The sequence below is a fragment of the Cinclus cinclus genome, chromosome 11, assembly GCF_963662255.1.
Source record: "Cinclus cinclus chromosome 11, bCinCin1.1, whole genome shotgun sequence".
In the NCBI taxonomy this organism is placed as follows: domain Eukaryota; kingdom Metazoa; phylum Chordata; class Aves; order Passeriformes; family Cinclidae; genus Cinclus; species Cinclus cinclus.
The window spans coordinates 1,515,285-1,527,053 of NC_085056.1; the positions used below are offsets into that span (position 1 = coordinate 1,515,285).

An 11,769-nucleotide genomic window follows, 5' to 3' on the forward strand; every position below is an offset into this window, starting at 1 on the left:
TGCTTCTGCTTTTTGCAGCAAGCCCTGCCCGGATGGGTTTGGAGCAGATCCAAGGTGTATTTGCTAATGGAAGAACAGTTCTGCTCATTTGGTGGATTTTGCACGGCCAAACAACATTCACAACTGGGAGATGGGAGCTGTGGGAGCTCCCTGACCTGCCCAGGACTCGGTGACACCAGGAGCTGTTGGTCCAGAACCCAGGGCCTGTCTTATCATCCCTCGTGAGTCTCATCCCAACCAACGGGTTTAACCAACAAAATGAGTCCAGGAGTTCACACGAGGTGATGAGTGATAGAAAAGCAGGAAATGGTGAAGTCCTGAGGAGCTTGCTGTGTGTGGAAGGCTGGGCAGGGTGAGGGGGTGGAAATGGAACCCCCAGGCAGAGGGAGCTCCTTTCTGAGGCCGGGGCCAGGCAGGGAAATGCAGCTTCAAATGGAGCAGGTACTTGGGAACTCTTCAGAAGGGAGCCTGGGGCTCCATCCCTTGCCATGGCAGGGCTCCATGCACCTGGGAATTGCAGCTCCGTGCACCAAGATGCCAGGGCTCCATGCACCAGGGTTATCAGAACTCCGTGCACAGGGGAATCTGGGCTCTGTGCATGAAGTGTCAGAGCTCCAGGCACCAGGGAGTCAGGGCTCCACACACTGGGGGTAACGATGCCTCATGTGCTGGGGTACCAGACATTCCTGCTCTGGGGGCTCTGGGATACCTCCATGCCTGCAGTATCACACCTCCATGCACTGGGAATTTGGGGCTCTGTGCACGGGCATACCAGAGCTCTCTGTGCCCAAGGGGGCAATGCTCCATACTCTAGAATACCAGAGCTCCAAATACCGGGGTACCACAGCTTCAAATACGGGGTAAATGATACTCAATGCTCTGGGATACCAGAGCTCCAAATACCGAGGGAATGATGCTCAGTGCTCCGGGGTACCAGAGCTCCAAATACCAGGGGGACTGAGGCTCCAATGCCCGGGGGCACCGATGCTCAATGCTCCAGGACACCGGAGCTCCAAATACCGGGGGGCACGGAGCATCCGTGCCCTGCAGTACCAAACCCCCATATCCCAAGCGCCCTGCCGCTCTCTGTCCCAGCTGCCCCCTCGCTCCGGAGCCGCCCCGGGCCGGGCGGAGCCGCCGCCGCCACCGCCCCCGTCCCGCTCCGCTCCGCCCCGGCCGGCGGTGCCGGAGCTGCGGCGGCTGCGCACGGCGGGGCCGCCATGAGCGACCAGAGGCTGCGGAGGGTGCGGGATCGTGTCCGCTCCTTCCCGGACTTCCCCGAGCCCGGAGTGCTGTTCCGGTGCGGCCGGGATGGGAACGGGGATGGGAACGGGATGGGCACAGGGTAGGAACGGGATGGGGACAGGGTGGTAAGGGGGATGGGAACGGGATGGGAACGGGAATGGGGACAGGGTGGGGACAGGATGGGAACGGGATGGGGACAGGGTGGGAATGGGATGGAAACGGGATGGGCAGCGGGATGGGAACGGGGATGGGAATGGGATGGGAACGGGGTGGGGGACAGGGTGGGAACGGGGATGGGGAATGGGATGGGAACGGAATGGGCACCGGATGGGGATGGGGGTAAGGATGAGGACGGTGATGGGGCGGGGATGGACCAGAGTCACGGCCAGGGATGGGATTGGGGCGGGGGGGGGGGGGGAAGCAGAACCAATACTAGACCAAAAAATGGAGTTGGAAGCAGGACAGGGAATGGGAATGGGACCGGGGATGGCACAGGGATGGAGCCAGGAGCTGGGAGTGATACCAGTGATGGAGCCAGGCTGGGAACTCGCTGCCAGCTCCTGTCCCTGCTGCCCATGCCTGCCCCTGGCAGCACCAGGCTGGTGCTGAGTATTCCCTGGGCTCAGGACCATTCCCAGAGCAGCCCCCACAGGTCCCTCACTCCCTGCCCTCCCTCCTGCAGCGATATCAGCCCCTTGCTGAAGGATCCTGTGGCGTTCAGGACTTTGATTGATCTTCTGGAGGATCATGTGAGGGCATCTTTCCCTAAAATCGACTTCATTGTGGGTGAGTGTTGGTTGGACATACCCGAGGCCAGGGCAGAGTTCTGTGTCCCAGGGGGGAAGTGTGGGGTGGCCCTTGGGAATGTTGTAGCCCTTGGACACAAAAATCACCTGAATATTGGCCTCTGTCATGTGGTAACACCAGGACAGCTTATCCCCTTCACCTCCTCCTGTGATTTCCTGAAATACTGGTTTGGGATGTGGCAGGTGCCCTCTGACACTTGGGTTCCATTTGCATAATTCATTGTTAAAAAAGAGGGAGCACGCAGAGGCTGCTGTGCCTGCAATGTCCCAGCTTGTTTTCCTCAGGGAACCTTTCCAGGTCAGCACAAATAACCTTGGTGGCCACAACACCTCTCAGCTCACCTGGCAAAGTGCTTGGGCTGGGCCACAGCCCAGGGTTCAGGGAGCACAGACCAAACCTGGCCCAGGTGTTCTGTGATAAGTGGAGCCTGCCCAGAGGTGCAGAGTTCCTGCTTGTGTGGCCTGACTGATACCAGGGTTTATCTCTAAGGAAAAGGGTCACAGGGGAGGGAAATGGGCTCTTGGGGCCCAGCACCAGCACATCTGGCTGAGAACTGGGCTGTGTTTTCTACCCTCAGAAGTGACTTGAGCAAATTGCTTTTGGGAACCTCCCCCCCCCCACCCCCCGCAATGGGAGGATAAAACTGGGGGGGGATCATGCCAAGACCCTCCCCCTGTGAAATGGCTCTGATCTGAGGATGGGACAAGAGGAAAATGCCTCAAGTTGCACCTGGGGGGATTTAGGTTTGACACGAGGGAAAATGATCACTGAGAGGGTGACCTGGTATCAGAACAGGCTGCCCAAGGCAGCAGTGGAGTCACCATTCCAAAAAAAAACCACACGGATGTGGCACTCGAGGATATGGCTCAGGGTGGCCTTGGCCATGCTGGGGAATGGTTGGACCTGATGGTCTTAGAGACATTTTCCAAGCTTTCCAGGAATTCCATGGTTCCTGCTCTGCCCCCTCAGGCCTGGACTCCCGTGGGTTCCTCATCGGGCCCCCCCTGGCACAGAGGTTGGGGATCGGCTTCGTGCCCGTGCGGAAAAAGGGGAAACTCCCTGGTTCCACCCAGTGCATCTCCTACAGCCTGGAATATGGCAGGGTAAGGCCTGGGAGGAGCAGGGGCTCAGGCTGGGGGGGGGGGGACAGGGGTGCTAAAACCCGTGGGGAGGCGGTCCCAGGCTGGGTTCTGATGCTGTGGATAACCTGGGAATGAGCCACGGTCGGAGTTTGTGCCCATGGGTGATGTTTGGTGCCGTGCTGTGCTTCTTCTGAGGGGCTTGGTGCTCAGACTTGGTGCTAAATGGCTTTCTTTGGCTTGAATTCAGGGGCATGACCACGGAGAGTGTTCCCCACTCTGGCAGTAAGTGCTGTAAGTCAGAGCCCTCCCGCATGGCTTCCACCATCCCACCCCGTAACCCCACGGCTGCTCCGAGGACTGAGCCTCAATCTGTGCTACTGCCACTAGGAACTAACTGCTGCAGAGCCCCCAAAGCCAGGCCTAAGCCATGAGGATTGTTTGGGCCAAGCCCAGCATGGGACAAGCTCATGTGACACATCCAAACAGGAGCCAATTGGGAGCTGGCTCTAGGCAGAGGTCCCCAGTGTGTGACTGGGGATGTTCCTCACTGGAGAACTGCTCTGGGATAAGATTCCACCATCGTTTACATGATGAAAGTTCAGGATCTTGGCGTGCCAGAGGGTTGGCCCAGCAATCCCCTCCCTGCTCTGTGTTTCTGTGGTGCTCCCCTGTAGCTGGAATTGGTGGGGTTTTGGGGATTTTAGGTGCTGAGTGTCGCTGAGGACTGGTCTGTGTTCCAGCATGAACCAGCAGCTTGTGAGGGGTTTCTCTCCAAGGCCAGACTAAAACAAAGCTGCTCTTTGCTCCCAGCAGGCTGAACTGGAAATCCAGAGCGATGCTGTGGAACCAGGACAGAAAGTGGTGATTGTGGATGACTTGCTGGCAACTGGAGGTAAGGGAAGCATGTGTGACCCATGTACACCTGTGTTCATGGAACCATGGAATGGCTGTGTGGGATAAATCCCATCCAATCCCACCCCCACCTCCCATGAGCCCAGGTTGATCTAAACCCCATCCAGCCTGGCTTTGGACACTTCCAGGGGTATCCAGACCTCTCTGGTATCCAGAACCTGTTGGCAGCAGCAGGGGTGGCTGTGGGGCTGGAAGCTGCCCCTGGAGTGAGGATGTTTCTGCTCCCTTCCACAGGTACCATGTGTGCTGCCTGCGAGCTGCTTAAGAGTCTGAAGGCTGAAATCCTGGAGTGCCTGGTGATCATAGAGTTAAAAGCCCTGAAAGGGTCAGAAAAGCTCAATTCCATCCCTTTCTACTCCCTGCTGCAGTATGACTGAGGAGGAGCAGGGAGAAGGGAGCACTGGGAACAAGTCTGGGGCTTTATCAGTGACTCTGGATGTCACAAGGGGGTGGGAAAGGGGGTTAAACACAGGTTTTGAGCATGGCCAGATGCTCTTCAGTCCTAAATTTCATAAGCACTGTGTGGAGTGTAATGATCCCTTTTGGAGTTCCTCCTTTTGGGAAGAAGGAACAGGCTGATTGATTGCAGGGGTGGAGACCAAGATGCAGCTTCACTGAAGCTGTGGATTTTAGGAGACCAAAGTGATGACATTGCTGCTGAGGCAGGAGAGCTCTGACAGGGCACCAGCATTCCCTGGGCTGGGCCTGTCAGCCTCCAAGGAACCTGCTAAAAAATTCCCAAAGAACAAAAAGCAATTATTTCTGTAAGGGACAAATCCTGCTGTTTTTGACCTCAGGATGGGCTCTGTGCTGTCACTCACACCAGAACAAGTTGCTCTCACACCAGGGCTGTAATTGTTGAGGAGAAAGAAGTGCCTGCTGTGTCCTTAAATCAGGATGGTGCTGGTGTGGCTGAATCAGTGTTTTCCTTCCCTGGACACCACAGGCACCTTCTGTTCTCATGAATTCCCCACTCCTGCACCACATCCCACCCCCTGTGCTGCTGCTTTCCCCCTGCTGGGCTGTTCTGGGCCATCAGGCTGCTGCCAGTTCAGAGCCTGAGTTTGGTGCAGATGAAGCCACAGGAAAGGTTGGTGTAGTGGGCCCAGGTGTGTGATGGATGATGAGACTTTGGAGATACTTCCTCCAGCACGGTTCAGTTTGGTCACAGCTAAATCCTTGTGTGCCAAAACTTCCACGAGCCTGAAAACATCAGGGATTGTGTTCCTGGCCCAGCAGGGACTGGACTCACGGGTAAAATAAATATTGATGTATTTTTTATGTTTCCTAAACTGTCTCAGAGCTGTTCTTGCAGTGGCTGAAGCTGTTAATGACCCCTGGAATTGTCTCCCTGCAGCCCCAGGTGGCAGTGGAGCAAGGCTGTGGCGTGATCTCTCCCTTATTTCCCAAATGCTTGGAATTGTTTTCCAGCGAGCATTCAGGTACCTTTTCTTTACTTTGCACCGACCTCTGGCTGGAGAGGCTTGTTCAGCTCAGCTCCCCTTTCCCATCCAGCACCTGGGGCCACCTCCCCTTTGGAAGAACTATTCCAGCTCTTTACATCCCCCTTTCCTGAAAAGCCACCTCCGTGCTGCTCGGTTTACACCGAGGAACACAATTCCCTGGGGACCAGGGCACGTGGGGAGCCAGGGGAGGCAGCACCTCACAAACTTGGCACCAGGAGAGGGTCCCTGCTGTGGTGGAGAAGGGAAAATCAATTCCACCCCAAAGAGCCATGGAAAGCAGCTGTGTGCTGGGGAAGCAGCGTCAGCCCCAGCAGTGCCAGCAGGTGACATCAGGGAACGTGGGGACGGTGCCTGTGCCCTGGCTGGGCTGCCAGCAGCCCCTGATGTCATTTGCTTGGAGAGACAAGGCTAGGCAGGGGCAGTTTCCAGGTGGGAGAAGGGTTTTATCCCAAGGAGCAGAACAGGAGCTTGCTGGGAGCTCTCCTGGGACCTGAGTATGGCTGCCAGGCTGCTGATTCCAGCTCCTTTCCAATCCTGCTCCTCAGCTCCAGCTGTTGAAATCCAGCTCCTTTCCACCACTGTGAGGTCCCTGAGCATGGCTGAGAGCCCAGCCTGCACCAACAGCCCCCAGCCTCACACCCAGCCCCTGGGTTGGGTTTAATCCCTTCCCCTCTTCCCAGGAAACCGGGCACACTCCTGCCAGCAGTGCTGGCCAGCTGGGCTGCACAGGCCTGGAGGAGGAGGAAGAGGAGGAGGAAGAGGAGGAGGAAGGCCTTTTGCTCCCTCAGGAAGTGCTGTGGGATCTCAGATGCTGCCAGATTCCAGCCCAGCACTTAAGTGGGGGAATCTGCACAGGAGCAGCATGGGATGAAAGGATGAGGAAGTCACCTTTCCCTGCAGGTCCCTGGTGTCCTCCCCAGCTCCAGCCAGCCCAGCCTGGCTTGGGGAGCAGTGTGAGGTGTGTGTGACATGGTCCTGGGCAGCTCCCACCCCTCCCCTGCTCCCACACTGCCCCGACCCAGGCGTGGTGCCAGCCCAGCACCTCTGCAGCCATCCTCACCCTCTTTATTCCTCTTCCCAAGCCACTTCAGCTGAGTGGCCTGGAAGTTCCCCTGGGAAAACAAAACCAAACCCAAACCCTGGACCCCTGTCAGCCCCTGCCCCTGCAGGAGCTGCTCCCCTGGCCCCATTTACAAAAGCTGCATTCAGCTCCCTGCAAACCCACGCTCACTTTTTCCAGTGAGTCCTTCTCCAGGAGCTGGATGAGGACTCAGCCCTTCCCAGTGCCAATTGCCATGGAGAACCACGAGGAAGAGCACTGGGTTAACACAAGTCAGCTATATTTAAAACTTTTAATACAAATGTGTTTTGACAAGTCCTGCAGTTGTTTCCAGTGAGGACTGGAAGATGCATTTTCCCTGCCTTAAAAACAGAACGAGGCCCAGAGCTCCAAAACCATCAGTTTGGGACTTTTACTCTTTCCTGTTTGTCACCCTCTCAGCCCACCCTGTTCTGCCTTCACCCCACCAGGACCCAGTTAATGGAAGAAACCTCTGAAATTGGACCTTCAGGAGACCCCTCAAGCACTGAACCTTCAGGAAAACACAGGGAAGGAAAGGGAAAAGTACCTCAGCTTTCATCACCCTAACACACAGGACTGCTCAGGGACTAGGGGACCTACACTCCTCATGGATCCCACCACAGGAATTAGTTAAATTAAGGCATTTTGCTCTTCCTCAACCACCACTCAGGACGAGCCTCCCTCCAGCCCCCACCCCAGAACCCAGAGCCCTGTTGGGATTTGCTACATTTCACAGAGATTGCACAGAAAAAAAAACCTCAACCCTTGAGGGGCTCACAGAGCTCCGGCCTCCTTGGCCACCTTGCTGAGCCTCTCCGTGACGAGGCCGAGGTCCTTCTCTTTGTCCAGCTTGACGTAGGTGTCCGTCCTGAGGGTGTGGACACCCACCCAGTCAGGCAGCACCTCCGCCAAGAGCCGCACGTGTTTCTCCATCTCACCTGCAGCGAGGAGCACTAAGGTAAATCTCACCTCCCTCCTCCCCACACTCTCCCTCTCCTCCTACAGCGAGGCTTCCCCCACTGGAATTCCCACCTGGCGCCACCAGCTCGGAGCAGCTATCAGCCAGGCGGGCACAGAGCAGCTCCATGCCGAGCGCCGCCTTCTTCTCGGCCACAAAGACACCACGCAGGACTCGTGCCATGGCCGGCAGCCTCGCCAGCCGCGCCGCCCGCTCCTCCTGCTGCGCATCCCGAGTCAGCAGCGCCTGCAGCCGCCGCGCTTCCTTCGCCCGCACCTGCGGGACGCCAGCGCTGGGTGAGCCCCCTGAGAGCGGGGCGTGGGCACAGGGAGCGCCCCCCAAAACCCGTGGTTTGGCCAGGACAGGGCGACTCACGCGGTCCAGCAGCTCCTGGGACACCCCTTTGAGAGCGCTGGAGGTGCTGGCAGGGGTTGGGGTTTTGGAAAGCGCCGGTTCCCCCGCATCGGCTCCGGCCGTTCGTAGGGCCAGGTTGGCAAGAGCTTTTTCCATCTGCTCATGTGGAGAGGGAGGAGGAGTTGGGTTACAGTTCAGGCTGGAGGAAGGAGAAGTTTCCCTTCTGCCGCCCCCGGCAGCACAGTGATCCCAGCCCAGCAATCCTGATCCATCCTGCCTGCACCAGGGAGTTTGGGGTGCTTCAGGGAATCATGGAATGGTCTGGGTGAGAAAGGACCTGAAAGCTCTTCTCATTCCTCTACCCCTGCCATGGGCAGGGACACCTTCCGCAAGCCCAGGCTGCTCCAAGCCCCAGTGTCCAACCTGCTCTTGGACACTTCCAGGGATCCAGGGGCAGCCACAGATTCTCTGAGCAGCCTGTGCCAGGGCCTGCCCACCCTCCCAGGAAGCAATTCCTTCCCAGTATCCCATCTCACCCTGCCCTCTGGTAGTGGGAAGCCACTCGCACCTTCCCAGAGGTGAAACAGACAGAGGCAGCCCCCTGGCCCTGCCTCACCTTGGGGCTCAGCATCCCCCGGGCCGTGCTCAGCACCTCCTGGGCTGTGCTCAGCCTGTCCTCCCGCGGCGGCTGCGGCAGCTCCGCGGGGCTCACGTCCGGCACCTCGTCCACGTTGAAGCGGGGATGCCACCGGGTCAGCTTCTCCTCTGGCACCACCATGGGAGGGCTGAGGGCAGCCAGGAATGCCTGGAGAGAAGCGAGAGCTGTGGCACAGCACCAGGAATGGAGAGGCAGCCACTGCCCTGCGGTGTCAGCACAGCTTGGTGACAGCAGGAGCGAATTCAGAGTCCATCTCCCAAGAGGAACTTCCGTGTCCTTCAGCCTGGATGGCACCAGTGACAAACCCAGGGCTGGGGGTGCCAGGTGCCCCTCACCTTGTGGTGCTCCCTGACGATGTTCACCAGGTTACGGTGGAATTCTCTCCGGCGCTCCAGCAGCCGTGATGCCGACAGGTGCGGGCGCCCATCCACCTTCTCCTCTGCAAGGAGGGACACGAGTGTCACCCACAGCACCCCAGAGGGGCACAAACCACAGGAGCCTCCAGAAGGACAGGATCAGAGCTCTGCCACGGAGCTGAGTCCCTGCCTGGGCATTCTCCCTCTTGTCCCAAGCCTGTTTCCCACTTCCAACACGCTCAGAGACTCCATTTAATGGACCAAGCAGAGAGCATCCCTACAGCTTCAGGGATCAGCCAGGACTGAGCGTACCCCAGCTCCTGGGCACCCCAAACTGTCCATACCTTCCCCCAGCACTGGCTCCAGTGTGAGCTGATATTCAGACTTCTTCCCACCGCTGCCAAAGGTAGGGACATTCTTCTCCTGGCGCAGCCGGTACGAGCTGGGATACACGGCCTTGATCTGCCCCAGGTGCCGCTCCTCGAACTGCCTGCGACAGCACCACAGAGATTGGGGACCCCCAAGAGTCACCAGCCCCGAGAACTTCAGCTGGGAGCCCAAAAGCGGCCGCCCACCGCTGCCAACTCACCTGCGCATCATGTCCTGCACGCCCTGCTTGACCTTGGCAAAGGTGACGGTCTCGGAGCGGTTGAAGAGCATCCCAGTGATGGTGTCCACGCTGCGGAACATCTCTGCCAGCACCTTGAACTTGTAGGGCAGCGTCAGCCCCGGGGGCAGGTCCTGGGCCAGGGTGTGGAACCGCTGGTACGCCGGGGGCTTCTTGCTGCAGGGAAGGACAGGACAGGGGTCAGAGTCCTGCTGCTGATGCAGTGCTCACCTTCCACCCCATCCCAAACCCCTTCTCTGAGTAGGCATTGGGGTCACAGCACCTAGGGACATCGCTGTGACAATGCTCAGGGTCCCCACACCCCTCAGACCACTTCAGAGCTGCGGCAGCTCCTGGGACCCCCCTCAAATCCTTTCTGCAGCTGCTCCTCACCTGCTCTCTCCCTCAGGAGCTGCTGTCCCAGTGTCCCCAGTGTTCCCAGTGGCCGCTCTCCTCTGCCGGACATGCATCTCCAGCTGCCGCACCCGCTCCAGGCGGCTCCGCAGGTCACTGCTGGTCCCGCTGGGGACAGAAGGCACCTGGCCCAGCACCTTCATCTTCTGCAGGCGCCCCTGCAGCTCGGCCACGTCCTCCTGGGCAGGGAGGGGACACAGGGTCAGAGCGGGACACACAGCACCAAATCCACCCACACCGGGAGCAGAGCTGGGACCAGCCCCTACCCGCTGCAGGCGCCGCGATGGCCCCGGGGTGGCTGGGCCGGGCTCTGTCCCCGTGTCCTGTCCACAGCCGGCGGTGGTGGCCGGGGGGGACATGGCCAGGTCCGGTGAGAGGGGTGTGGGGGGTCGAGGAGTGGCCAGAGGCGAGGAGCTGGTGGCCTGCAAAAGAGAAGAGAGTTAGGGAATGGCCGGGGGATCCACCCGCCCGGATCCCTTCCCTTGCACCCCCAAAGTCTTGCACTGGGAGTGGGAGCCATAGAGGGGTCTGCAGAAGGGGCAAGCCCGAGGGCAGAAGGGCTCAAGGGGGGCGCGAGTTTTGGGGGTCGTGCACTGGGTTAAAGGGGTCGAATACTTGCAGGGCTGTTGTTTTATGGCCCCACACCCTCATCCTCCCCATCCCATTTCACGGCCGCATGCTAGAGGAAGCGGCGCATCCCCAGCCCCACCATACCGCTCCCGGAGACCCCGGCTCCGCATCTCGGGGAAGCTCCAGCCTCTTCCGCGCCGACTTCCTGCTCGGTTCCCCGAGCCGGGCCCCGACCGGCGACTCCGCTTCCATGTCCCGGCGGCTCCGCTTCCTTCCCGCCAGGCCCCGCAGGGCCGGGGAGCCCCCGCGGGCTGGGGTGCGCGGGGAGCCGGGCAGCGGCAGAGCGGGGGCGCTGAGTCCCGCCGGGGCACCATCCTCATCCTCCTCCCGGTGCAGCGGGGCACCGGCGAGGGCGGCTTTGAGCCGGCGGCAGCCGCTGCGCTTGGCCGGGGCTCCGGTGGGCGCTTTTGTCTGGCCGAAGAAGTCGGTGAGGCGGAGCTGGGCCATGGTCCCGGTCCCGGTCCCGATCCCGGTCCCGGTCCTAGGAACACGTGGGCTCGGTCCCGCGCGCTTCTCTCTTGGCGGGAGCCCGCGCGCCGAGGCCCCGCCCACCGGGGGGCGGGGATAAGTCACGTGAGACTGCTTTGGCGCCACTCAGCTCTTAAAGGGGCCGCGTCCCCTGGAGCGCTGCTGCACGTGGGGGTCTGGGGGGGAGGTGAGACGGGTCCGGGGGAGGATTCCTGCATTGCTGGATCAGGGACCGGCTGATGAGCCCTGGGCGGGGATGGAGGTTGCCCACTCCAGCTGGGGCTAGTGGAGCAAAAGCAGGGAATTTCCATCTGGAATAGTGCTCGTGGTCACCTCCTCCTCTGCTCTTCCCAGTGCACATGGGGCCGAGCCCTGAGTGGGTTCCACTGATAGCTCCATGGTGGCACGGAGACCCTCCAGGGTCTTTCGAGGGGTTGGGGGGACAGCTGCAGCACCCCCTGCCCCTCGCCATGGCCCTGTGCTGTTGGCAGCGCCCGGAGCTGGGAGAAGCCTCCGGACCATCACTGCCAGACCAGGCACTCAGGCCGTGCCCGCAGCACTTTCCGGAGCCTCACAGGTCTCCCACATCCCTCGTAAAACCTGAGCGAGGCTGGCAAAGTGCAACGGGGCCGGATTCAGCTGGGCAGGGCAGGGCTCTGGGGTGCCATTCCCAGTGCCCATTTGCTTCCACAGCCTCCGTTCCTGCCTGGCTGCGGGTGCTCAGTGCTGGG

General features: G+C 59.9%; 2 protein-coding genes across 11 annotated transcripts; one reads left to right on the top strand and one right to left on the bottom strand.

Moving 5' to 3' along the window:
- Positions 1–589: 589 nt before the first annotated feature.
- APRT (adenine phosphoribosyltransferase) lies at positions 590–5,489 on the top strand. 9 transcript variants are annotated; one of them, XM_062500219.1, is made up of 6 exons: positions 590–1,345; positions 1,928–2,031; positions 3,022–3,155; positions 3,945–4,026; positions 4,281–4,371; positions 5,404–5,489. In XM_062500219.1, the coding sequence occupies exons 1-6, from the start codon at positions 969–971 to the stop codon at positions 5,435–5,437; spliced, it is 822 nt and encodes a 273-aa protein (XP_062356203.1). In that variant the 5' UTR covers positions 590–968; the 3' UTR covers positions 5,438–5,489. The 9 variants fall into 9 exon arrangements, with proteins under 9 accessions (XP_062356203.1, XP_062356206.1, XP_062356201.1 ...); XM_062500222.1 differs by lacking the exon at positions 5,404–5,489 and adding an exon at positions 3,382–3,416 and having other exon boundaries at positions 4,281–4,409; XM_062500217.1 differs by lacking the exon at positions 5,404–5,489 and having other exon boundaries at positions 4,281–5,338.
- A 1,817-nt stretch (positions 5,490–7,306) lies between these two features.
- On the bottom strand, positions 7,307–11,098 carry CDT1 (chromatin licensing and DNA replication factor 1). 2 transcript variants are annotated; one of them, XM_062500072.1, is made up of 10 exons: positions 10,655–11,098; positions 10,207–10,362; positions 9,920–10,119; positions 9,509–9,703; positions 9,264–9,409; positions 8,899–9,002; positions 8,522–8,710; positions 7,927–8,061; positions 7,626–7,827; positions 7,307–7,531 (listed from the first exon to the last, which is right to left on the bottom strand). In XM_062500072.1, the coding sequence occupies exons 1-10, from the start codon at positions 11,015–11,017 to the stop codon at positions 7,368–7,370; spliced, it is 1,854 nt and encodes a 617-aa protein (XP_062356056.1). In that variant the 5' UTR covers positions 11,018–11,098; the 3' UTR covers positions 7,307–7,367. The 2 variants fall into 2 exon arrangements, with proteins under 2 accessions (XP_062356056.1, XP_062356055.1); XM_062500071.1 differs by having other exon boundaries at positions 7,307–7,546.
- Positions 11,099–11,769: the final 671 nt, after the last annotated feature.

What these genes read in the sequence shown, in the direction of transcription:
- APRT (XM_062500217.1), top strand. Translation starts at nt 969, where the DNA reads ATGCCCGGGGGCACCGATGCTCAATGCTCCAGGACACCGGAGCTCCAA. An exon ending in TAAAATCGACTTCATTGTGG is followed by an intron (nt 2,032 to 3,021) that starts GTGAGTGTTGGT and finishes CTGCCCCCTCAG; the next exon opens with GCCTGGACTCCCGTGGGTTC. An exon ending in TGACTTGCTGGCAACTGGAG is followed by an intron (nt 4,027 to 4,280) that starts GTAAGGGAAGCA and finishes TCCCTTCCACAG; the next exon opens with GTACCATGTGTGCTGCCTGC.
- CDT1 (XM_062500071.1), bottom strand. Translation starts at nt 11,017, where the DNA reads ATGGCCCAGCTCCGCCTCACCGACTTCTTCGGCCAGACAAAAGCGCCC. An exon ending in GTGCAGGACATGATGCGCAG is followed by an intron (nt 9,410 to 9,508) that starts GTGAGTTGGCAG and finishes GTGCTGTCGCAG; the next exon opens with GCAGTTCGAGGAGCGGCACC. An exon ending in CTCCGAGCTGGTGGCGCCAG is followed by an intron (nt 7,547 to 7,625) that starts GTGGGAATTCCA and finishes GATTTACCTTAG; the next exon opens with TGCTCCTCGCTGCAGGTGAG.